Source organism: Octopus bimaculoides, chromosome 28 (genome assembly GCF_046866305.1).
Source record: "Octopus bimaculoides isolate indiv1 chromosome 28, ASM4686630v1, whole genome shotgun sequence".
NCBI classification, from domain to species: domain Eukaryota; kingdom Metazoa; phylum Mollusca; class Cephalopoda; order Octopoda; family Octopodidae; genus Octopus; species Octopus bimaculoides.
In genome coordinates this window covers 18,253,630-18,281,071 of record NC_142955.1, presented here as the reverse complement: position 1 = coordinate 18,281,071, position 27,442 = coordinate 18,253,630, and the positions used below count along the sequence as shown (strand labels likewise).

At 40.1% G+C, this 27,442-nt stretch overlaps 1 protein-coding gene across 2 annotated transcripts; it reads right to left on the bottom strand.

Moving 5' to 3' along the window:
* Nucleotides 1-1,034: 1,034 nt before the first annotated feature.
* Nucleotides 1,035-27,442, bottom strand: LOC106878052 (dynein axonemal intermediate chain 3). Of its 2 annotated transcripts, none has more exons than XM_089343834.1 (24): nucleotides 27,349-27,442; nucleotides 25,589-26,075; nucleotides 24,052-24,199; nucleotides 23,648-23,695; nucleotides 22,545-22,756; nucleotides 21,842-21,955; nucleotides 20,431-20,598; nucleotides 19,315-19,473; nucleotides 18,361-18,518; nucleotides 17,579-17,690; nucleotides 15,444-15,522; nucleotides 14,925-15,049; nucleotides 14,318-14,488; nucleotides 12,556-12,678; nucleotides 12,034-12,107; nucleotides 11,048-11,192; nucleotides 10,240-10,321; nucleotides 9,567-9,685; nucleotides 8,816-8,879; nucleotides 7,808-7,938; nucleotides 5,769-5,973; nucleotides 4,517-4,608; nucleotides 3,670-3,786; nucleotides 1,035-2,420 (listed from the first exon to the last, which is right to left on the bottom strand). In XM_089343834.1, exons 2-24 carry the CDS (start codon nucleotides 26,072-26,074, stop codon nucleotides 2,220-2,222), a joined length of 3,333 nt encoding a protein of 1,110 aa, XP_089199960.1. In that variant the 5' UTR covers nucleotide 26,075; nucleotides 27,349-27,442; the 3' UTR covers nucleotides 1,035-2,219. The 2 variants fall into 2 exon arrangements, with proteins under 2 accessions (XP_089199960.1, XP_089199961.1); XM_089343835.1 differs by having other exon boundaries at nucleotides 24,052-24,196; nucleotides 27,349-27,438.

The following is a 27,442-nucleotide window of genomic DNA, read 5'->3' as shown; positions in this document are numbered from 1 at the left end:
AGTGGACTGGGTACTTTTACGCAGTACCAACATGGATATTTTTATATGGTACCTGTACATGGGCTAGTGTTAGGAACATAAATTGTGACTAAGGTTTGGTTGAAGATTTTAATTGAGAACTTTTGAAAACAAAACATTTGTAGTACAGAGCCAAGGGCAGTTTCAGCCAGGTTGGTAACGAAAGGGTTAAACACACCTCTACATTTAGGCATTTGCACATTAGAAGCAGTTGGAAGCATGTAGATTGAAGGAACTTTAGGCTATTATTTCTAGCATATAGAATGACCGCACTGAGGTCTCCTTCTCTCATGTCTTCTGCTGATTATTTTTTTCTTATTAACCCTTTCGTTACCATATTTCTGTTGAGATGCTTTGTGTTTCTTTCAATTAATTTTAAATATAACAAAGAGTTTAGTAAAATAACTTCGTTATCAGTAGCACTGCCAGGCAAGGGATTTCTGGAAGTTATCCAGAGGCCCAGGCCCAAAAGGTCTCTGAAACAGACCGGTTAGTCGATCTTCATCGTTGCCCAGAATTTCCCCGAGAATGTTGTCACACTTTCCCCTCCACTAAGCCCCTATAGAACGCTAGAGTGGAACTACTACCGGCCACATTGCCCACCTGGCGGAGAGCTGTGAGTGCTTGACAGCACTCGAGGTGCCAAGCACCCCTCCTCGGTCTACGCCTAATCCAGGTGTGAATAATAATAATAATAATAATAATAATAATAATAATCATTTCTATTATAGGCACAAGGCCTGAAATTTTGTGGGGAAGGGGGATAGTCAATTATATTGACCCTAGTTTTTCACTGGTACTCAATTTATCGACTCTAGAAGGACAAAACGAAAAGTTGACCTTGGCAAAATTTGAACTCAGAACGTAGCGGTGGACCCAACCATAGAATAATGTCTTGATTAGCATTGACCAACAACCCATGCCAGCATGAAAAACTTGGGTGTCACAAGGACAATGATGGTGATGGCAACAAAAAAAAAACCATTTAAAAAATATAAAAAAAGAAACAACTGGAATTTGGTGTAAAACTTTATTGTTTGAAATAAAAATAACATTATAAAAACAAAATTTGTTTAAAAAGAAACATATATAATAAAGTGTGTTTATATACACACCTGAACAAAAACATTTATGGCACCATTATGTATTGGTGTATATATACACGTATGTATGTGTATACACACATACATATACATATATACATTCATATGCTTTTCTGCATGCAGAAAAGTATAAATTTCACACATACACACATTCATAAGCTTTTCTGCATATACACACAGACAATTTTTGCTTTCCTTACATATAGCTCATCGTATTTTAATGGTGATCAACAGCTGTTTCATTAAGATAAACACCAACAAATGTATTATCCTATAATATTGACACTTGATTGATTTAACTTCATTTAAATTATGTATAACAATTATGTAATTAGATATTTCTCTGTCTGTCTGCCTATTTGTCTATGTACATCCACATATTCATATACAAGCATGTAGGTATATGGCTGAATGGATAAGATGTTTGTTTATAATAACCAGGAAATTTAATTTCACAGATAAAGGATTAACCCTTTCGTTACTCTATTCCTGTTGAGATGCTCTGTGTTTCTTTCAATTAATTTTAAATATAACAAAGAATTTAGTAAAATAACTTTGTTATCATTAAGCTAGTGTTAGGAACATAAATTGTGACTAAGGTTTGGTGGAAGATTTTAATTGAGAACTTATGAAAACAAGACATTTGTACTACAGAGCCAGAAGTGGTTTCAGCCGGGTTGATAACAAAAGGGTTAAACACACTTCTACATTTGGGCAGATGCACATTAGAAGCAGTTGGAAGGGTGTAGATCGAAGGAAATTTAGGCTATTATTTCTAGTATGTAGAGTGACCACGTTGAGGTCTCCTTCTCTCATGTCTTCTGCTGATTATTTTTCAGCTGCTATTGAAGCTGGAGTCTTTGTGATAAACGCATACGCACATACACAAACATGTGCACACTCACACACACATATAAATTTGGGATGATGTTAACGAAACAGCTGTTGAGCACAAAGTACGAACTATATTTAGAATTTATGCTTTCCTACTGTTTGCAGACAGACAGATAAATGGATTGACAGGTGGATGGACAGACAGACAGACAGACATAGCTTTCTGAATCATGTTGAAAAGTAAGAATTAGAATTTCTCAGCTTTCATTCGTTGGTTGCTTCTGTTTCCTCCTCCTGATGTTCCTGCTGGTGCTGCTGTTGTTGCTGCTGCTGCTCTTGCATCTCCTGGTCTTTTGCTAGTCCCATCTTCTGCAGTACAGCAGTTTCTTTGGTGAGATAAGCCTTGTAGAGGGCAGCATTCTTTGTTAGGTACTCCTCTTCAATTAACAACATTGGCTGGAGACTCTGCAAATGCACAACAAGAACTAAAGAAATCGTTTGAATTTCTCCATCCAATTATGGTCATGTGACGCATATGGATGAGGGCACCTGTGTAAAGAAGTGTTGATCTCTAACCGTGGAGGGAACCTGTGGAAGAGGTAGACCCAGGAAGACATGGGATGAGGTGGAGAAACATGATCTCCAAATGTTGGGCCTAAAGGAGGTGATGACAAATGAGACCTTTGGCAATATAATATGTTTGAGAAGACTTGTTAAGCCAAATGAAATCATAGTCGTGGCCGTTGCCAGTGTCACGCAAATGACATCCATGTTGGTAGCATGTAAAAAGCACCCATTACAGTCTTGGAGTGGTTGCCATTAGGAAGGGCAATCAGCTGTACAAACCATGTCAAATCAGACTGGAACCGGGTGCAGCTCTCTGGCTTACCAGTTCCAGTCAAACTGTCCAACCCATGCCAGCATGGAAAGCAGATATTAAGTGCTGACGATGATGATGATGATGACGATGAATTCAGAAATTTTGCTCTCACCAGCGAGAATCGTATGTTTTTTATGCCAGTGCTACTCTAAGTGGTGGTCTACAGACCGGCGCCAAGCTGCGAGCCATCAGCTGCCGGTATGTGGCAAGTTTCCAGAGAGGAAAGAAACATTATAAAATGCTTATTTAATATTGTGCGTTTACAAAATAAATATAAGATAAAAAATTTATCAACTTTTATTATATCCATTATATATATTAGAAATATTGCATTTCTAAATCTCTCAGAGAGAGTTATGCAGTAGCAGCACGATAAAGTGATGGTGTGTTGCCAACTTAATGTGGCAGTCCCATGAAAGGGAAGAATACTACTGCTATTTAGCCCCAGGAAACACCGTTTCTAGTTGGCTATATGACACGCTTAAGGACACAGAATACTTGTGTCACATAACCAACTAGAAATGGTGTTTCCTAGGGCTAAATAGCAGTAACATTCTTCCCTTTCCTGGGACTGCCACATTAAGTTGGCAACAAACCATCACTTTATATATATTGTTTCTGGTATAAATGAATATTAATAAGAAATATTACTGGTCCCTGGCACATTGGGGGAGCGGGGAGGAAACTGCCGTTACGCCACATCAGATAGTTTGAGAAGCACTGATTCATGCCACATGAACAGGCAAACTTTAGAGAGAATGTGAAAAAAATTTGGTCAGTTAATTGCTTAATTGAATGGAAGAATACTAAATAAAATAAACGAAACACACTTACGGTAGGTTTTCTGGTAGGTTTCTGTCGATACCTTTCATTCTCATGAATGTTCCATCTTTCGTTGATGTATGCCAACCTCTTCACCTCTCGCTCAATGTAATGATTAAACGAATTCAGCTGGAGAAGAACAAACACAGTTACAACAGTAAGCCATTCACTAATATCGACCAGGGACATATATATTCTGAGTTTGCGAGATGTACGCTGCACACCCCATCGAAAAGGGCAAATTCCTCTTAAACATTAGCCTCACTCACTAATTCAATTACAGATCTTAATAGAAAACTTTTGTTGTACCCCCCTGCTTGAAATTTGGTGGAATTGGGTGTGGCACTGGGTGTGGAATTGGGTGTCATTCTAAAAATAAACAATCCCATCATTGAAGTCTCAAAGCTATGAGATAATCCAGGATTAATTCAAAACAATGTGAATAAATAATCATTACATTTGACAGCATAATCTAAATGTTAAAGGGCTAAAATAGGGATCACAGGGACCAGTGAAGGAGCTTCTATGTAGTCACTTGACCTTACAGAATGTAACAGCCAAATCTTCCCTCAACAAACTCCCGGCTCTCTTTAACCCCTTTAGCATATAAACCAGTCATACCTAGATGAAATATTCTACTTGTTGTGTTCAAACTGACCAGATCTGGCCTCTTACACCTACCCTACAATGTTCTTTTAAAAATAAAACAATCAAATCATTGAAATCTCAAAGCTATGAGATAATGTCAGGGTTTATTCAAAACAATGTCAATAAATAAGCATTAGATTTGACAGACCAATCTGAATGCCAGAGAGTTCGATAGACAAGTTAATAGAGACGATACTGTCATGTGACTCACCTCATTGTGTGGACCAACCATAAAACAGCGTGGCACTTCTAAGACATGCAAGGTCCCCGAGGTGTCGCCCACAGCCAACAGTTGGCGTTTAGCTGAAAAATATAAAAACAACAACAACATAAACAAGGAAACCTCTATATGGTTATCCAACATGCTAGAAATAGCAGCCAAATCTCATTTAAATCTTTAAATCTTATCATCATCATCATCATCATCATCATTGTCGTTGTTTTAATATTCCTTTTCCCATGCTTCCATGGGTTGGGAGAAGTTTATTGAGGTACATTTTCTGTAACTGGAAGCCCTTGCTGTCATCAACCTTCACCTGTTTCCAAGCAACGTAAGATTTCCCTGTGGCCAGACATGTTTTTGCAGAAGATTGGAGATGGACGACTTTCATCTATCACGACCATGTGACGTAAAGACAAGGAGAGTGAAACAAACACATAATCACACACATACATAAAAACAGGTGAGGGCACATGGCTCCGTGGTTAGAGCGTTGAACTCACAATCATGCGATAGTGGGTTCAATTCCAAGACCGGGGTGTGTGTTGTGTTCTTGAGCAAGACACTTTATTTTTTACGTATTTCCGAGTTTTTTCCGAGTTGCAACATCACTGGTGCCAAGCTGTATTGACCCCTTTGCCTTTCCCTTGGATAATATCGGTGGCATGGAGAGAAAAGGTTGGTATGCATGGATGACTGCTGATCTTCCATAAACAACCTTGCTTGGACTTGTGCCTCTGTATGTCACTTTCTGGGTCACTTCTTTGTAGGTCACTTTCTAGGTCACTTCTTTGTATGGCACTTTCTAGGTCACTTCTTTGTAGGTCACTTTTTTGTAAGTCACCTTTTTGTAGGTCACTTTCTAGGTCACTTCTTTGTAGGTCACTTCTTTGTAGGTCACTTCTTTGTAGGTCACTTCTTTGTAGGTCACTTCTTTCAGTTTCTGTCTACCAAGGCTTTGGTTGGCTCAAGGCTATAGTAGAAGACACTTGCCCAAGGTGCTATGCAGTGGGACTGAACCCGGAACCATGTGGTTGGTAAGCAAGCTACTTACCACACAGCCACTCCTGCACCTATATATCTATATATCTATATATTTATTTATTTATCTATCTATCTATCTATCTATCTATCTATCTATAAATATATATATATATATATATATATATAAACAAATAAAAGAAGAAGAGAATGAAAGCCATCGGGGAAGATCTTGGCCAAAACAATGACGAGGGAAACTTACCTGAGAATTCATAGAGGGAAATACTGTAGACAGCAAAAGGTGTAACATTCTGAGAGAGAAAGGGTTCGTGCGTTCTGTCGAGCAGGTCCCAAACATCTATGGTGCCGTCTATTCGAGCTACGAAGAAGACACCGGCTCGAGTTAGGGACCAGCAGCCGTCGATGACATTAGTAGGCATTGAAGGAGTCATGTAGAGGGGACCGAGCTGGAGAATGAATGAAATAACAAAAATTTAAAAAAAAAAAAAAAAAGAGGGAAAGTGATTTAATAGGGACATTTTTAAGAAAGACAATTAGGAAGAGACTGGTAGATATGATGGAGACGATGGTGGTGGTGGTGGTTGTGGTGGTGGTGGTGGTGGTGGTGGCGGTGGTGGTGGTGGTGGTTGTGGCTGTGCTTGTGGTTGAGGTGGAAGTGATGGTGGTAGTAGCGGCAGTGGTGATGCTTGTGGTGGTGGTGGTGGTTGTGATGGTGGTGGTGGTGGTGGTGGTGACGACGTGGGGATGACGATGGGGAAGATGATGGTGTTGATGATGATTATGATGATAATGATGATGAGTTTGGTCATTATAAATTATGATGACGAAGATGACGATGATGGAGACGGTGATGATGATGATGACAATGATGTTGGTGGTGATGATGGTAATGCTGATGATGACGACGACGACGACGATAATGATGATGATGATGATTATGATGATGATGATGATCCTTTCTGTTATAGGCACAAGACCTGGAATTTGTGGGGAGGAGGAGTTAAGTTGATATTACATCGACCCCAGTATGCAACTGGTACTTAATTTATCAACTCTGAAAGGATGAAAGGCTGGCACCGTGGTACATCTCCAGCGTTAGAAGCTGTGCGAAGACAATAAATGAAAATGATAATAATACCTACTCCAGAAGCAAGGGAAACTAATACAAATAGCCACAAAACACGAGCAAAACAAAAAACTGTTTTCAGTATTTAAGGAAGCTGACAAATACAAACAAGAAATCAATCTACCTAACAAATACGAAGAAGAAGAAGAAGAAACAACAAAAGCTATAAAACAAATGAAATCCAAACTAAAACTAGAACAGCAACGGACCATGATAAAACGATGGCAAGAAAAGCCCCTACATGGTAAATACTGGGCTAAACTAAATGCGAAAGAAATAGACAGAGAAAAATCCCAGCAATGGCTGAGAAGCTCAGGACTCAAAGCAGAGACTGAAGGATTTTTAATTGCTGCACAAGACCAAAGCCTCCCCACCAGAAATTACCAAAAACACATAATGAAAAGAAATATAACAAGTAACTGTAGAATATGTGGAGATCGACAAGAAACAATAAATCATATTATCTCTGGCTGCCCAGTCCTGGCTAAGAAGAAATATATTCACAGACACGACAGAGCTGGGACCTATATACACTGGAAGCTATGCCAACATTATGGAATAGCAACAGAAAAAAGATGGTATAAACACACGCCAGAAAAGGTCACAGAAAACGAGAAAGCAACCATACTCTGGGATATGCCAATACACACAGATAGAGAAATTAAGGCAAATAGACCAGATATAGTTGTCAAAGATCATGAAGGAAAAAAATGCCTTCTAATTGATGTTTCAATACCAGCAGATGACAACGTTTCTCTAAAAGAAATGGAAAAACTTTCAAAATACAAAGACCTGGAAATAGAGATAACTCGAATGTGGAATCTAAAAACAGAAACAATTCCTATCATAGTAGGTGCCTTAGGTATAATAAAAAAATATTCAGACAAATACATAACAAAAACACCAGGACTTACAAATATATATAACATACAGAAAATTGCACTACTGGGTACTGCACACATTCTACGCAAAACACTTTCAATACAGTAAACATAAGAGCACCACAGCAAACCACAGCACATACCCAAGGCGCACAGAGCTGCGCTCGGTAGTGAAGTGAAAGTACGTTATAAAAATAAAACTACTGAATAATAATAATAATAATAATAATAACAACAACATCATCTTTGAAATTTGTTTTGGACCCTACTTACATGTACCCCTTCTTTCCATAACGATGACCTCCAGCCTCCAACCATGAGGATGATGTGTTTGTTGAAGTATGACCTCTTCAGAGCGCAAACTGGTCCAGTGTGCATTTCACTGCAGAATTTGGGTTTCTCAGCTGAAACGAAACCATTTGAATTATTTACTTATCAACTCTTCTGTGCGGAATCGGTAAGACTTTAACCCTTTCGATACCAACCTGGCTGAAACCGCCTCTAGCTCTGTAGTACAAGTGTCTTATTTTCATAAGTTCTGAATTAAAGTTCTGGACTGGCTCCTGTGCAGGTGGCACATAAAAAACACCATTTGAACATGGCCATTGCCAGTACCACCAGACTGACCCTCATGCCGGTGGCACATAAAAGCACCCACTACACTCTCGGAGTGGTTGGCGTTAGCAAGTTACTACTTTGATATGAAGAATCTTTATTAGAAATCTAACTTTTTGGACACCCCCAAGAAAGTTCTAAATTTTCTACTTGAATTAATTGTTCTCACATATACATATATAGGCATAGGAGTGGCTGTGTGGTAAATAGCTTGTTTACCAACCACATGATTCTGGGTTCAGTCCTACTGCATGGCACCTCGGGCAAGTGTCATCTACTATAGCCTCAGGCTGACCAAAGCTTTGTGAGTGGATTTGGTTGACGGACACTGTTGTATATATATATGTGTATATGTATGTTTGTGTGTCTGTATTTGTCCTCCCATCATCGCTTGACATCTGATGATTATGTGTTTACGTCTCCGTAACTTAGTGGTTGGGCAAAAGAGACCGATGGAATAAGTACACATAGATGATAGGCTTTCATGCAATTCCTGTTAACCAAATCCACTCGCGAACCACTGGGCAGCTCTGGGTCAATAGTAAAAGACAATTTCCCAGTGGGACTGAACCTGGAACCGCATAACTATCAAGCAAACTTTTTAACCACCCAGTCACGCAATCAAAAACAAAAAGGCCGAAAACCAAAGGGCCAAATCCTACTCACTCTGCAGCCTTCCAGAATCAGTGTCTCTTCGTGGAACCCAATCCAGGTAGAACAATTCTCCAAACTGAAAGACAGGAAACATTTCCAAATTAATGTGCGATTAATTTCTTCAGTTCTATATTTAAGAGATGAGAAATTATGTACATTATTTACATTTGACGGATATTTATCCTCATCTGGTTTGTTGTTAACACAACGTTTCGGTTGATATACCCTCCAGCCTTCATCAGGTGTCTTGGGGAAATTTTGAACCTGTGTTCTCATTCCTAAGGTATTTTTCGTCGTCGTTGGCGGCGTTGACAATCAGGTCACTGCCTGGAATCGAACTATGAATCTTGGGGTTAGTAGCCCGCACTCTTTAACCCAGGTTCGAAATTTCCCCAGGACACCTGATGAAGGCTGGAGGGTATATCAGCCGAAATGCTGAATCACCCTAAGAGCTATGTTAAGACTACGTGGTGTGTCTGTGGTTTACTCAGCCACTTGGATGTTAATTTCACGAGCAGGTTGTTCCATTGATTGGATCAGCTGGAACCCCCATCGTCATAACCGATGGAATGCCTTGAGAACTATGTTAAGGGTATGCATGTCTGTGGAGTACTCGGCCACTTGCATTGATCGGATCAACCGGAACCCTCATCGTCGTAGTCGACTGAGTTCCTGCTAATTATAAGTGATGGGGAGGCAAGCATGAGAAGAGATGAAAAGAAAGATAAAAGATAAACATAGGAAGCTGCAGCAAGACTCTCACCTCCGTTCCGATGTAGAAGTTTGTGTTGACTGCATTAAGAACTTTTTTGTCTTTGGCGATAAGATTACTCTTAAAGGCTCCTTCATCACTTCTTTTCATGTCTTCATCAGATTTCTTTGCTGCGTCGCAATATAAAAGAAAATTCATTTTATCTATAATACAGGATTAAACCATTTGATGGTCATACATACACACATACATGCATACATATACACACACACACACATGCATCCATACATATGTACATACATACATACAATGACATACATACATACATATATATATATCTATATATATTATATACACATAGGTGTAGCTGTGTGGTAAGAAGTTTGCTTCCCAACCACATGGTTCCGGGTTCAGTCCCACTGCGTGGCACCTTGGGCAAGTGTCTTCGACTATAGCCTCGGGGCGACCAAAGTCTTGTGAGTGGATTTGGTAGACAGAAACTGAAAGAAGCCCCTTGTACATATGTGTGTGTGTGTGTGTTTGTGTGTGTGCACATGTGTGTGTGTGTGTGTGTGTGTGTGTGTAAGAGAGAGAGAGAGAAAGAGAGGGAGAGAGAGAGAGATGAAGATAGACAGACAGAAAGAGAGAGGGGGAGAGAAAGGAAGAGAGACAGACAGAGAGGAAGAAAGAGTGAGAGAGAGGGAAGGAGAGAAAGACTACTCACATGACCTGTCCCCTTGTCGTTCGGCGATGCTGAATTTCATGATGGCACAGTCCTTGTTGGAGTCTGGTTTGATTACTTGCACCTGCAAATTTCAATGTTTAATCTTATAAAACCTAAATTAGCTATGCCATCATCATCATCATCATTACCATCATCATTTAACATCCATTTTCCATGCTGGCATGGATCGGACGGTTTGACAAGGAGCTGGTAAGCCAGAGGACTGCACCAAGCTCCACTATCTCTCTTGGCATGTTTTCTTTTTTAGCAGGTGTATTAGTTTGATGCTTGGGAAGGTGAGAAAGTCTTTTATGTTTCGAGCCTACACTCTTTATCAGAGAGATAATAAGAAAACTTGTAGAGTTAGAAGTCATACATATATATGTATGTATATATATATATGTAAGGTGCAGGTGTGGCTGTGTGACAAAAGTTTGGTTCCCAACCACACAGTTCCAGGTTCACTCCCACTGTGTGGCATCTGGGGCAAGTGTCTTGTAGTATGGCCCCTGCCAACCAAAGCCTTGTGATGGAAACTGAAAGAAGCCTGTTATGTGTGTGTGTGTGTGTGTGAGTGTTTGTCACTTGCCACTGCTTGACAATTGGTGGAGGTGTGTTTACATGTCAGCAACTTAGCAGTTTGGGAAACGACATCAACAAAATAAGCACCAGGTTTTAAAAAAACCAAATAAGTTTATTGGGCGTCAAGTCATTTCCCCAAAAAATCCTTGGTGGTAGTGCTCCAGCATGTCCACAGTCTAATAACTGAAACAAGTGAAAAAAAAAAATATATAAAAGGTAAATGTACCCTCATTAAAGGTTTCCAGGTGAGATCCAGGTACTGGAATGTGTCTGGAAGACCAACTTTATTTCTGTCGCGCAGAACTTCTGCCCCTTTTTCGGAATCATAACTCTGCGTTTTGGGGTTTCGAATGTCCCAGAAAAATACCTGACTGCAAAAAAAAAAAACAACAGAAAAGAAAGAAATGGTTTTGTGACAACAACAAGAAAAAAACTGTATGAAGGGAAATAATGGAGAATGTTGAATTGAAGAATTTATCATCTGAAATTAGGGGTCCCCAACTATTTTTTGTCTTTGGGCCCCTTTGATTACTATTTCATTCAGAATGACCCATTTGATGTTTTGATGTTTTGATGTTTAAAAAATCCTATGTTTTTTATATTTAAATATTATTAGAAATTGAAAGCATTGGTGCTGGGTTATGGGAAAAGCACTGGTGAGGGTGCCACATGAAAAGCATTGGTGATGGTGCCACATGAAAAGTATTAGTGATGGTACCACATAAAAAGCACTGGTAATGGTGCCACATGAAAAGCACTGGTGCAGGTGCCACATTAAAAACACCCAGTACACTCTGTGGAGTGGTTGGCATTAGGAAGGGCATCCAGCTGTAGAAGGCATACCAAAACAGTCTGATGCAATCCCTGACCTTGCCAACTCCTGTCAAGCTGTCCAACCCATGCCAGCATGGAAAGCGGACGTTAAAGGATGATGTTGATGATGATGATGTATAAGAAAAGATTGTTAAAATATTTTGTGTATTTGAGAAGAATAAGCAAATTATTGTACATAAATTTTAATCAGAAAAATCTTGTATGGAGCCGAAGGGCCGTATGGAGCCAAAGGGCCGTATGGAGCAAAAGGACCGTATGGAGCAAAAGGGCCGAATGGAGCCAAAGGGCCGTATGGACCCTATTTTGATCTAGAGTTATATAATAACAGTATATAATAACAATATAATAAACCACAACATCAATAAATTGAGAACTTACAAATCCCCACCACAGGTCATCAGCTGACAACATTGTCCTTCTTGATTCTCTGTAGGAATGCCATATCTGGATATCTGGATAAATAGATAAATAAATAGAAGGGTTTAGTAACAGAGTGTCATAAGTGCCACCCCGGCCATTTCCGAGGTTAGGGTTAGGGTTTTCTTTGTCTCAAAGTTTAGAATCCGAAAAAGTTGGGAAGAAGAATTCGGTGGTGCTTGCAATAAGGTTGAAAATCCAACTGGAAAAAATTGAAAGGATGAAAGGCAAAGTCGACCTCGGTGGGATTTGAACTCAGAACATAAAGACAGATGAAATACCGCTAAGCATTTTGCCCGGCGTGCAAACGATTCTGCCAGGTTGGTGCCTTAACAAAATATTGTGACAGTGATGCGGGAGCACGTCTAGAGTGTAATGACTAAGAGTGAGTAAAAGAAAATGAATAAAGAATAAACCTGGGGCATGAGTGATGACAAAGGGTTGAAACAACGTTCACGAAGCCATCGTAATCATAAAACTTACCTCAAAGTGATCGGGTAACCACTGCAGGTCTGTGACGCAACCAGTGTGGCTGTGCTCGATGCTGGACGTTGCACAGTTGCGAAGGACAGGAGTTTGGAAATACGAAGAATCTTCGAAACCAGGCTTTGGAATTTCAAAGACAAAAAAAACAAAAAAACAAAAAAAAAAAAAAATCAGTCATAGAGAAACAAGGATTTATTCTTTTATTTTATTTTTTTTTACTTGTTTCAGTCATTTGACTGCGGCCATGCTGGAGCACCGCCTTTAGTCGAGAAAATCAACCCTAGGACTTATTCTTTGGATGCCTAGTACTTATTCTATCGGTCTCTTTTTTCCGAACCGCTAAGTTACAGGGACATAAACACACCAGCATCGGTTGTCAAGCGATGGTGGGGGGGGGGACAAACACAGACACACACACACATATATATATATATACATATATACGACGGGCTTCTTTCAGTTTCCGTCTACCAAATCCACTCACAAGGCTTCAGTCGGCCCGAGGCTATAGTAGAAGACACTTGCCCAAGGTGCCATGCTGTGGGACTGAACCCGAAACCATGTGGTTGGTAAGCAAGCTACTAACCACACAGCCACTCCTGCGCCTATATTCTTTTATTTTTTTTACTCGTTTCAGTTGTTTGACTGCAGACATGCTGGAGCACCACGTTAAAGAATCTTTTAGTCATCTCAAAAATATAGAATTGCATTCTTGAATTGGTACGGAACCAGCATAAGATATCAATGGTGACATTGGTTTATAAGTCTTAAAAATCCATTCTGACATTGCCGATGGATATTGCATAGTAGATAAAGGTGTTGGTTAATGCAGTGCAGTCAACCTAGAGGTTCCGAGATCGGTTCAATCCCAAGCAAGGCACCGAGGTGAATCAGAAGACACCTGAAGAAAGTTGGAGCATACAACAGCCTAAAATATTGTGAAAGCAACAATCAAAAAACAAAGACACGTCTCCAAACTAACACAACATAAAAATTCTTCATCTCATAAAATATAGAATGGTATTAAAAGTGGATGTTGTGTTGGAACACGCAATACTGCAATATTTACAAAGAGAGAAAAACCTCTCATATGGTTTTATGGTGCATATGGGCACACTTGTTTACAGAAAGCAGTTTTTGATACCAATCCATTTTTTGTTGATATGTAAGGTTTATTGAGGCAAGGTGACTCGCAGAAAATACCAATTCTGTTTTTTTGGTAGAATTTTAACATTGCTGGAATAACCAGGAAATTGAATTTCACTGCTAAAGGATCAAGATGGTGCCTGGAAGATAACAAAGAACAAATATATAATGGTGCATTAACCCCTTTACAGCAGAATCTCAGATTTATCTACTCAAAATTAGATGATCCTTAACGACAGAAAATAGCTTTATTTACCAATCTATCTTTTGTAAAGGAATGCCATGTTTGAAACTATTTTCTGTTGAGATATGTCGAGTTTACTGAGGCAACATGGCTGACAGAAATTACCGATTTTATTTTTTGGTAGATATTTGACATTATTACTGGGATAACCAGGAAATTTAATTTCTCTGTCAAAGGGTTAAAAGTGGATGTTGTGTTAGAACAAACACCACTGCAATATTTACTATGAGAGAAAAATCTCTCATATGGTTTTGTGGTGCATATGAGCACGCTTGTTTACACTGCTAGGGGAAGACAATCACTCCCAATGTTTGTTTGCAAAATGCGAAACAGAAATGAATAACAAAAAACAAAAAGAAAATGACTAACCAGATATACATTCCGCTTTTTTTGTCCCGGTCTCGGTTGTTTCAGCCTGTTGACATGTTCGGTAATGTCCCACAACACCACCTGGCCGTTAAAACAGCCCCCGGCAATGATGTTAGGGTCCGATGGGCTGAACTGGAAGCAAAAGACATCTTCAGGAGCCTCTAACATCAGCTGAGAAAAATTGAATAAAAGAATTCAACATCATTTCCAATGGTTGTGAAGAAACTGAAGGATGAAAGATGGATAAATGCAGTACTGTTTTGAATGAATCGTGCATTATTTTGCAACTTCAAGATTTCAATTCTAAGACTGATTAGCTTTAAAATGGCATTGCAGGGAAAGTACGAGAGGAAGAATATGGCCAATCTAATCCTTTAGGATTTAAACCAGGTATATCAAGCCCAAACGTTCCACCAGTTTTTTTTCAAACAGACCAGGTCCAGCTTCTCACACCTACCCATTCACAGCATCAAAATCTTGAAGGCAAGATTAACAATGTGGATAAACAAGCATTGCATTTGACAGGGGAATAATCTGATTGCTAAAGGGCTGAATACCTCTGATCCTGTGTGAACAGGATCAGAGGTGAAAAGAACTAAAGACTGACCTGAGGGTGTATAGGGTCTGTGAAGGACCAGATCAATATAAGTGAAGGTTTCAATAAAATTCTGTATTCTTGATTGATTCTTTCATCCAAACCAATATTCTCAGCCATTGATATTGCAATAACACCTGCAAAATAAAAAAATGTATTTGAAAGACCTTTGACTGCTATTTCTTGCAGGTCAAAAAGGTCTTCCAACCACCACTCGGGGGTCATCTGCGCAGTAGCTACCCGCAAGAAGTACCAGCGGTGATGATGACGGTGATAATGACGACGATGATAATGATGGTAGTAGTAGTGGTGGTAATGATGATGATGATGATCACAGGTATGATAACAATGGCACAATAATGAAGATGATGGCAGTGGTGATGATGATGGTGATGATGATGATGATGATGATGATGATGATGATGATGATGATGATGGTGGCAACGACAATGATGATGATGGTGGGCATGATGATCATGATGATGGTGATGATGATGATGACAAAGCTATCTTTCAAACGAAACTCCCTACCTCGTATTGTCGGGTGCCACTGCATATACACTCCTGCTTTCTCTTTGCTGTATTGTAAATCACAAAAAGACTGATACTCCTGGAGGGGGGGAGAAAACAAACACAACAACTAATAAATAAAGTTTAAGCAAGGAATACATTCATAAAAGGATGCAGCACCAGGCAGTGGCTCTCATGGCTTCTGACCTGAACTGATTGGAAGTGTTATCATGTACATTGTTTTTGTCTTGGTATAAAAGATGGCCTACAGCAAATATTCTGCTCAATACGACAATGTCTTGAGACAGTACCAGGCAGTGGCTCTCATGGCTTCTGACCTGAACTGATTGGAAGTGTTATCATGTACATTGTTTTGTCTTGGTATAAAAGATGGCCTACAGCAAATATTCTGCTCAATACCACAATGTCTTGAGACAGTATCAGGCAGTGGCTCTCATGGCTTCTGACCTGAACTGATTGGAAGTGTTATCATGTACATTGTTTTTGTCTTGGTATAAAAGATGGCCTACAGCAAATATTCTGCTCAATACCACAATGTCTTGAGACAATACCAGGCAGTGGCTCTCATGGCTTCTGATCTTAACTGATTGGAAGTGTTGTCATGTACATTGTTTTTGTCTTGGTATAAAAGATGGCCTACAGCAAATATTCTGCTCAATACCACAATGTCTTGAGACAGTACCAGGCAGTGGCTCTCATGGCTTCTTATCTTAACTGATTGGAACTGTACATTGTTTTTGTCTTGGTATAAAAGATGGCCTACAGCAAATATTCTGCTCAATACCACAATGTCTTGAGACAGTACCAGGCAGTGGCTCTCATGGCTTCTGATCTGAACTGATTGGAAGTGTTATCATGTACGTTGTTTTTGTCTTGGTATAAAAGATGGCCTACAGCAAATATTCTGCTCAATACGACAATGTCTTGAGACAGTACCAGGCAGTGGCTCTCATGGCTTCTGACCTGAACTGATTGGAAGTGTTATCATGTACATTGTTTTTGTCTTGGTATAAAAGATGGCCTACAGCAAATATTCTACTCAATACCACAATGTCTTGAGACAGTACCAGGCAGTGGCTCTCATGGCTTCTGATCTTAACTGATTGGAACTGTACATTGTTTTTGTCTTGGTATAAAAGATGGCCTACAGCAAATATTCTGCTCAATACCACAATGTCTTGAGACAGTACCAGGCAGTGGCTCTCATGGCTTCTGATCTGAACTGATTGGAAGTGTTATCATGTACGTTGTTTTTGTCTTGGTATAAAAGATGGCCTACAGCAAATATTCTGCTCAATACGACAATGTCTTGAGACAGTACCAGGCAGTGGCTCTCATGGCTTCTGATCTGAACTGATTGGAAGTGTTATCATGTACGTTGTTTTTGTCTTGGTATAAAAGATGGCCTACAGCAAATATTCTGCTCAATACCACAATGTCTTGAGACAGTACCAGGCAGTGGCTCTCATGGCTTCTGATCTTAACTGATTGGAACTGTACATTGTTTTTGTCTTGGTATAAAAGATGGCCTACAGCAAATATTCTGCTCAATACCACAATGTCTTGAGACAGTACCAGGCAGTGGCTCTCATGGCTTCTGATCTTAACTGATTGGAAGTGTTATCATGTACATTGTTTTTGTCTTGGTATAAAAGATGGCCTACAGCAAATATTCTGCTCAATACCACAATGTCTTGAGACAGTACCAGGCAGTGGCTCTCATGGCTTCTGATCTTAACTGATTGGAAGTGTTATCATGTACATTGTTTTTGTCTTGGTATAAAAGATGGCCTACAGCAAATATTCTGCTCAATACCACAATGTCTTGAGACAGTACCAGGCAGTGGCTATCATGGCTTCTGATCTTAACTGATTGGAAGTGTTATCATGTACATTGTTTTGCCTTGCGATAAAAGATGGCCTACAGCAAATATTCTGCTCAATACCGCAGACTTGCTTGTCAGTTGTTTGACCTTAACCAGTTGACTATGTCCCTTGGATGATAAATAATTATACTAATCCTTTATAATCGTCCAGGAGCTGCGTAATATCGTTGATTCAAGACAAACGGCAACGACAACAGCGAATAACAACAACAATCTCTGTAATGTGTATTCATACAGTTTCAACCATACCTTTAACTGACCGTCAATGTGACCGGCGGAAATATCCACTTCCTTCCCAAGATGGAGCCAGTCGTCATAGAACACATCCGTTATTTCGTTCTGCTGCAGAGCTTCCTGAAACCTACAACAACAAACAATAAAGTGGAAATCACTCGGAGTTCAAATACTGATGATGGCGGTGGTGGTGGTGGTGGTGGTGTGGAGAGGGGAAGCTGGTATGCATGGGTGACTCTGCTGGTCTTCGATAAACAACCTTGCCTGGACTTGTGCCTTGGAGGGGAACTTTCTGGGTGCCATCCCATGGTCATTCATGACCGAAGCCTATATTTGACAAAATAATCTGAATGCTAAAGGGTGACCCTTAGCATTTAAAGTGGCCATGTCGAGCCCAATTTATTCAGTAGCCATGATAAAACTCTGAGTTTTATATTATTATTATCCAGCCGGATAACTGAAGAGATGTTGGCGTGGGCTCCCACTCTGGCATCCGAAACTCAGAGTTTTATCATGGCTACTGAATAAGTGTCACATATTTTTACAGATAAATTCCTCTATTTGCATAATATCGAGGTCTCTTTCTTTCTTTTGGTGTCCTTCCTGTCAAATATATATATCTCGGCCACAGTCAAATGACTGAAACAAGTAAAAGAGAAAGAAAACAATTAAAGGAAACGCCTTGTGCCATGTTTGAAGAACTCGGTGCTGACCGCACGGATAAAACGGTAAAACAGGGAGGAGGTGGGATGTCTATTTATTTTTGACCTGTCTGTGAATTTTGCTTTGTTACTCACAGTGGGGTGACGTCCACAATGAACTCCAGCAGTTTGGGGTCCTGCTGGATTTCCTCTTTCTCTTGTTCAGTGAATTCCCGTGGTATGTACTGCGTACAGGAAGTCCGTGGATTTTTCCACCTCGTCTGCGTGAAGGTGTCTTTCGTAGTAGGGACAGCCTGAAATGCAAAATAAAACAAGGCGTTATGCAGAGGGGACATCAAAAAGTTCCAGGATGAGTTATTTCACAGACACTTAAACAGACCCCTGGCAAAGAGGGCTTTCAGCCCTTTTAGCTGTTCATCTCGTGGCGCTTGTTACACTAGACCAGTGGTTCCTAAACTTTTTCAGGCTAATGCCCTCTTGGCACCCGGGCCACATTCCTAGCGCCCCCTTCCCCCAGAAGATCAAGATACTAGGCCCAATGCCATCACACCCCAGCAAACCCTGGGCTTGATGAGGCCCTTCAGTTTTTTAGCTGCTCAAATAAGAGAAGAAAACTCGGTCAATATACAGATCCTCATCCTCAATGATGATGGTGGTGGTGGTGGGGGGGTGATGATGATGGCAATGATGATGATGATGATGATGATGATGATGATGATGGTGGTGGTGGTGGTGGTGGTGGTTGTGGTGGTTGTGGTGATGATGATGATGATGGTGTGAAGATGATGGCAATGATGATGATGGTGATGATGATGTTGATGATGATGGTGGTGGTGGTGGTGGTGGTTGTGGTGGGGGTGGGGGTGGGGGTGGGGTTGTGGTGATGATGATGATGATGGTGTGAAGATGATGGCAATGATGATGATGATGATGATGATGATGATGGTGGTGGTGGTGGTGGCGGCGACGGCGGCGGCGGTGATGGTGGTGGTGGTTGTGGTGGTGGTGGTTGTGGTGGTGGTGGTGGTTGTGGTGGTGGTGGTGGTTGTGGTGGTGGTAGTGGTGATGATGATGAGGAGGTTGGCTTACCTGAATAGCTCTGTCCAGCTCAATCTTTTGCAGACTGAAGTCCCCTTCAACACTGTCCAAGCACCCAACATACGGGTCTTTCTCCGTGCCAGGTTTCGCGTCGTCCAACTCGCACGGGAGCATAAATTCTTTTCTGATCTTCCTACTGCTCACGATCACCTGATGACAAATAAAATGAGATTACACCTGTAAAAAAAAGGAGTATAAAAGGAGAAGGGGCTCTCGCCCCATTTGACTAGGCTCCCGTGGCTTTTATGGGTTTTTCCATGAGTAACCTTTCAAAGTGCCTCTCCCTATTGGGAGATTTTAACTTGTTATATTTCTCTTGTTATCATACGTTTACACAGATCTTTCTTTTTCACAAAACCCTTTGTTTTTATCGTCCTGTATTTGTCCTTTCATGTTTTTGATTTCATATTAGACCTTGTGGCCAATAAACCAGAATTTATTTTTATTATTATTATTCAGTAGTCGTATTTTTATCACATGCTTTCACTTCACTACCGAGCGCAGGTCTGTGCGTCTTGGGTATGTGCTGTGGTTTGTTGTGATGCTCTTATGGTCACTGTATTGAAAGTGTTTTGCGTAGAATGTGTGCTGTGCCCAGTAGTGCAATTTTCTGTATGTTATATATATTTGTAAGTCCTGGTGTTTTTGTTATGTATTTGTCTGAATATTTTTTTATTATACCTAAGGCACCTACTATGATAGGAATTGTTTCTGTTTTTAGATTCCACATTCGAGTTACCTCTATTTCCAGGTCTTTGTATTTTGAAAGTTTCTCCATTTCTTTTAGGGAAACGTCATCTGCTGGTATTGATACATCAATTAGAAAGCATTTTTTTCCTTCATGATCTTTGACAACTATATCTGGTCTATTTGCCTTAATTTCTCTATCTGTGTGTATTGGCATATCCCAGAGTATGGTTACTTTCTCGTTTTCTGTGACCTTTTCTGGCATGTGTTTATACTATCTTTTTTTCTGTTGTTATTCCATAGTGTTGGCACAGCCTTTTCCCAAGACCAAACTGATAAAAAAAACCCAAACCCCACTAAGAAACCCTCTCATCTTGGCAAGATCTAGAACTAATCAAAGACTAAAAGAATAGCACTTACACAGCTGGGAATCACGTCTGGATTTTCACTCTTAATTTCAAATTCACTTCCCAATGAAACCCATTTCCTCATCCTCGGTTCAGCAACAGGCACGTATATCTTTGATAAAGTTTGAGCGACCTCGGATGATTCTGCCAGGGACACCTCAGCATATGTCTCTTTTGGTATCTGGATGGGGAATAAAATGAAAATAACAAATGAAAGAAAATAGAAATAATGAAAGCTTCCAACAATGAAGGAAGTTTTACAAAAAAAAAAAAACTTTTATATTTCAAGTGCAAAAGTTTATCTTCAGAAAGAGGCAGTCCCCAAAAATGTCAAGTTACATTGGTGGTGGTGGTGGTGGTGGTGGTGGTGGTGGTGGTGGTGGTGGTGGTGGTGGTGGAAGCAGTGGGAGATGATGCTGGTGGCATATGTTATGATGGTGTTCGTAGTTGCTGTGATGTATTTAGAGGAGCCACCAGCCCATCTCGGGTCAACTGTTGACTTTTCAGTTAAGGAGGTTGATCAATATAGCTTCTTTGATACGAAGACTTCCTGTGTTCCTCCACAAAGCTGGTATGGAGGTGTCTATCTCTTTGGTGGTATTACTGCATTTGGTTACATGTTTGCAGAAGGAAGACACATCAGTAGTGAGGTGTTCCTTCACTCAGACATAGAGCAGTTTGGCCGTGCTACCGATGTGATAATTGTTTTACATTTGAAGCACTACTTATGTAAGTAGGCACATGTTAGTGTATATACGAGGTGGTATGAAAGGTTTCCCAGTCTAGTTATGTCTAATAAATGATGGGTATACTGGGCTTTGTATATTTGTACCCCAGTGTCACTTTGACCGCATGCACTGTTCTCTAACTCAATAATAATAATAATAATAATAATAATAATAAAATCCTGTGGGATGCAATGATCCAGTGGAATCACCTGACCAGACTTTGGAAACCGGACATTATTGTGGTGAATACAAAGCAAAGAATATGCATGATAATCGACAGAGGATGCCCTGGTGACAACAGGATCAATGTGAAAGAAGAAGAAAAAATAAACAACTGTGACGATTTGAAGTGGGAAATACGAAGGTTGTCGTTAACGAAGAGAGTAGACGTGATACCAATAGTAATTGGTGCTCTTGGAAGTATCAGCACTCGACTACCAACATGGTTTTAAATTTTAGCACAAGGCCAGAAATTTTGGGAAATGGAGCTAGTTGATTACCTCAACCCCAGCATTTAACTGGTATTTGTTTCATCAACCCTGAAATGACGAATGACAAAGTCGACCTCACTGGGATTTGAACTCAGAACACGAAGACAGACAAACTGCTGCCAAGCATTTTAACCAGTACAATAATGATTCTCGCCACAAAGAATAAAGGAATAAAAGAATAAAAGAATTAATGATGCCACATCACCTTAATAAACTGGTACATCTTCGCTTTAGCTTCTTCAGACAAAATGATGCAAAAATTTCCACCATATTTATATTCATGGTCGTAGAACAGCATAAGTTCATCTCCTGCATATTTCTGTCATCAATGCAAATAATTAGAAGCAGTAATTAGAAGAATCAATTAACAAAAAAATAAATGAATAAAGCCCTAATGATAATGATTCAGTGTGACCATGAGATAGATAGATATGAGCGTGGCCGTTTTCGTGCGGGTGACACGTAAAAGCACCCACTACACTCTCTGAGTGGTTGGCGTTAGGAAGGGCATCCAGCTGTAGAAACTCTGCCAAATTAGATTGGAGCCTGGTGTAGCCATCCGGTTGCACCAGTCCTCAGTCAAATCGTCCAACCCATGCTAGCATGGAAAGCGGACGTTAAACGATGATGATGATGATGATGATGTATGTCTGTATACACACACACACACACACAACAGGCTTCTTTCAGTTTCCATCTATTAAATCCACTCACAAAGCTTTGGTCTCAGCCCAAGGCTATAGTAGAAGACACTTGCCCAAGGTGCCACACAGTGGGACTGAACCCAGAACCATGTGGTTGGTAAGCAAGCTGCTTACCACACAGCCACTCCTGCTAAGGAAAATAAATAACAGGAGCAAAAATGACATCAACGACAACAACAAGAAGACATTTGGCAACATACTTACAATAATTTGTTCCTTGAAGGGATAGAAATCAGAGACAGCAGCCCTGTTCTTCATGTCCTCAAGAATGGCGTCCTTCCTGAGCATCAGGAATGGATTTTCAGCATTGATTTGGTGGTCTGCGACACAGTTGAAGATGAGTTGGGTCTGGTCGAGTAGTGTCAAGGGAAACACAAAATCTGGTAGCGTCGACGCCAGGGAGGTGGAGTAGAGAACTGAAGGGAGACGAAAAAAAGGAGAAGAAAAAATAAAATAAAATAGAATAAAATAAAATAAAATAAAACAAAATAGAATAAAATAAAATAAAATAAAATAAAAGACAGTTTGCTTTTTTACTCTTCTGGTCTTTTACTTGTTTCGGCCATTTGGCTGCGGCCATTTGGCTGCGGCCATTTGGCTGCGGCCATTTGGCTGCGGCCATGCTGGAGCACTGCCTTGAAGGGATTTTAGTTGAAGAAATAGGCAGACCCCCCCCCCCCCCGATGTATTCTTTGTAAGCCTTGTACTTATTCTATTGGTCTCCTTTTGCCGAACTGGTAATGTTATGGGAACGTAAACACACCAACGCCAGTTGTCAAGCAACAGAGCGGGGACAAACACAGACTCAAAGACACACACACAACAAACACATACACACACATATATACGACAGGCTTCTTTCAGTTTCCGTCTACCAAATCAACTCAGAAGGCTTTGGTCGGCTCGAGGCTATAGTAGAAGACACCTGCCCAAGGTGCCACGCAGTGGGACTGAACCTGGAACCATGTGGTTGGGAAACAAGCTTCTTACCAAACAGCTACGGCTGCACCTCTCTCTCTCTCTCTCTCTCTCTCTCTCTCTCTCTGTGGTTAGAATGTCGCAGGAAAGAATCACAGAATTAATGGCTTTTATAAGCCAGACCAAACAGCAAGAAACTTTGTGATAGACCAAGACTGCAATGGTTGTTTCTGAAATAGGTTCCTCAAAGGATCTCAGGAGTAACATGATGTGACAGGACGCATAGAATGGAATCAGCATGGAACCAGTACCATTAATTACAAGCATTCCAGAATAGAGCTTACCTGGAGATAAACAATAACAAAATCAGAGCAAAAGTCAAATCTTACCTTTGTCGTCCTCTTTCTTGCCCGATCGCTTTTCAGGAGTTTTGGCCACTGAAAGAGGAATGTGTTCGAGTAATTGACAATTTTGCACGACATATGTAAGTGTGCCTCCAATGCCGCGGAGGCCATTTGGAGCATATTTTGAAAAGAACATAACTTTTATGAAAAGGGAACAATCGTACACAGACTGGAGTTTAAGGTCCAACAAATTTTAAGAAATTTGCAGGACCTTTGTAGGATTTAATAAAATTTTTATGAGTTCTGTTTTTTAGGGGGTCACCCTGTAGTGTGTGTCTGTGACCGGCAGTGTTTACAATGGGGCCCTGCTAGTGAATATGAGTGCGACAGGGTGAAACAGAGTGATGGAACGGAAGGAGACAAATAAAGGAAGAGAATCTTTGACAAACCTTTCTTTTTTTTCTTTTGGGCTCCACCAGAGACGGGTGTGTTGAGGTCCAATGAGTGCAACCTTCTAGCAGATGATGCTTTGCTGCTGGTTACAGAACTCTTTCTAGAATGTACTCTTGATTTTGATAGGTTGGCATGACCCTCCTGCTAAACAATAAATATGCACAGGGTTAAACTAAATATATATATATATAAAATCAAATGGAAATTATAGTTGTGATCCCTGCGCTGGTGGCACGTAAAAAGCACCATCCGAATGTGTCCTATGACAGCGCCGCCTTGACTGGCTTCTGTGCCGGTGGCATGTAAAAAGCATCAACCAATCGTTGTCAGCCCCCTCTGGCCCCTGTGCCGGTGACATGTAAAAAGCACCCACTACACTCTCGGAGTGGTTGGCATTAGGAAGGGCATCCAGCTGTAGAAATACTGCCAGATCAGACTGGAGCCTGGTGCAGCCTCCTGGCTTCCCAGACGGCAGTCAAACCGTCCAACCCATGCCAGCATGGAAAACAGACGTTAAATGATGATGATGATGATGATGATGACAGTGTGTGTGTGTGTGTGTGTGTGTGTGTATCAGGTCATCCCATAAGTTCTGTCCAATTTTACCTTTTTGAAACTTGAATGAAATTTAATAGTATTTTAGAATGTCTAATGGAATTAAAAATTATTTTTATGCATTTGTGTACATTTAAACTAATTAAATATTATTTTACAGAATAATAGAATTAAAATTTCTTTGATTAAAACCCTTTCTAACATGGAAGTATCCAAAGAACATTTGAGGCACATAATGCTCTATGAGCACAAAAAAGGAAACTCTGCAGCCGAAGTGACTCGAAACATACACTCAGTTTATAGGAAAAAATGCCTGAATGAAAGAACTTGCAGAAGATGGTTTGCAAAATTCAGAAGTGCAGATTTCAGCCTTGAAGACAAAGATCAAACAGGACGTCCGGTCGAGTTTGATGATAAGTTCCTTGAGGCATTACTTGAAGAAAATCCTGTTTGCTGTTTGTCTTTTGTTTTATTTCCTACTTCTATCTAGAAACCAAAGGAAATGACTACTATCCCCTTCACACTTTGCTTTTGTCACCTGGTCATCAATGTTTTCAAACCAACCTATTTTCCATTGCATTTCAGACAGATTCAGTTCTGAGTTGCTGAAGCAGAAATATCGTTATAGCAAATATTCTGCTCAATACCACAGATTTGCTTGTCAGTTGCTTGACATTAGCCACTTGAGCATGTCCCTTAGTGGCTGACAGTATGTGCATCTCTGATCATGAGCAGAAGTAGTTGGGGAGCATCATAGCCATGTGTTGAGAAAGAGATTCTTTGGGGTTTGAATAGATGTAACAAAAGCAAAGTTTGAAGGAAATATTAGCCATTTTTCATAGATTCTAGGGGCCAGCAAATAGGAAATAACTGTTGCTACCCCAGAACAAAAATTGTTACACAGTGTTATCAGTCTGATCAGCAATCAGGGGCTGACCAATGCCCAAACAAAAATACAAGCCAAAAAATAATGGTCACCTTATCAGATTTTGCAGACACTACAGTGCTCGATACCTTGTTATTCATATCCTGGTTGCTGGTCGATGCTTCAGTAACATTTGGTACCTCATTCGGTGGGTCACTCTCACTCACAATGTTATTGTTAGATGTTGGTGCATCTGTTTCAGTTTGGACATCTGTAACATCTGTGACATCTGGGACAGCTGGGACATCTGGGACATCTGGTACAGCTGGGACATCTGGTACAGCTGGGACATCTGTGACATCTGGGACAGCTGGGACATCTGGGACATCTGGTACAGCTGGGACATCTGTGACATCTGAGACATCTGTGACATCTGGGACATTTGGGACATCTGGGACATCTGGGACATCTGGGACATCTGGGACATCTGGTACATCAGTCTCCATGTTGTTGTTATCATTGGATACTGGAACATTTTCTGCTTCTGGTACATCATTGTTTTGTAGAGGAGAATGGGTCTCTTTGGGGCCATCAGACATACTGGAATTAGAAAAACATAAAAAAAAACATAGAAAACAGGTACAATGGGAGCTATGCATTTAAAGAGCTTGCTTCCCAACCACATGGTCCTGGGTTCAGTCCTACTTTGTAACACCTTGGGTGATTGTCTTCTACTATTGCCCTGGGCTGACCAAAACCTTGTGTGTGTATTGGGTAGACAGAAACTGAAAGAAGCTCATCCTATATTTATATAGTGCCCCAGCATGGCCACAGTCTAATGACTGAAACAAGTAAAAGATAAAAGACATATACATACAAACATACACACAAGCATGCATAGACACATATATACACAGACATAAATACTTACACACACACACACACCTACATACATACACGCAAGCATACACACACATACACACGCATACATACATACACGCATGCATACATACAAACATGCACACATACATACATACACACATACATACAGAAAAAAAAAACAGAAAGGAGAAAGCTGATTTGAAGACCACAGATTCAATCCATCAGTGGAACTGTAAAAATCTGTAAAACTTTCCAAAAGTTTATCAGTTAAATATATATGAGCATGTCTAGATATGTAGCTATATGCGTGAGAATACATACATAAAACAAAGCATACACATTTGCACATATACATACATACATACATACATATATACGTACGTATATACATACATATATGAGTACATACATACATACGTACGTACATATATACATACGTACATACATACATACATACATACGCACGTACATACATACATACATACATACATACGTACGTACATACATACGTACGTACATACATACATATGTACACACACATACACACACACATACATACATACATACATACTTACATACATACGTACATACAAAAAAACCCTGTTGTTGATGTTGAAATTCCAATGAAGGAACCTTGGATCTAGGCTAGAAACCGGCTCTTTCTCTATTGGCCAGAAATCTTAAAATAAAACAATGACATACATACATACATACATACATACACACACATACACACACACACACACACACACACATACATACATGTGTATTCATACATGCATACATATGCTTGTGTGTGTCCAGGTTTAATTGAAGACAATCGTTGTAGAACCATAAAAAAAACTTTTACTTCGTCAACATGACTTTTACGCATCAAATTCTTATAAATTACGAAACATTCGATAATATACAGAAATCTGAGATCTACAATAGAAATATATAACCAAAATAGTGGGTTTTTTTTCGTGTATTTCAGAAGAAACCAGCTTACCTTGTTGTTTTAGCGAGTGGAAACTAGAAACATTCGTTATAGAGACGTCAGCCAGTCAGCGGCTTCCATTAATAACATCGCTGGTTGCCATGGC

Bases quoted from the DNA above. Each gene is read 5' to 3' on its own strand.
- LOC106878052 (XM_089343834.1), bottom strand. From the start codon at position 26,074: ATGTCTGATGGCCCCAAAGAGACCCATTCTCCTCTACAAAACAATGAT. The intron at 9,686-10,239 runs GTGAGTAGTCTT...ATTGCGACGCAG, and splicing joins ACGACAAGGGGACAGGTCAT to CAAAGAAATCTGATGAAGAC. The intron at 2,421-3,669 runs GTAAGTGTGTTT...GTGCATTTGCAG, and splicing joins AACCTACCAGAAAACCTACC to AGTCTCCAGCCAATGTTGTT.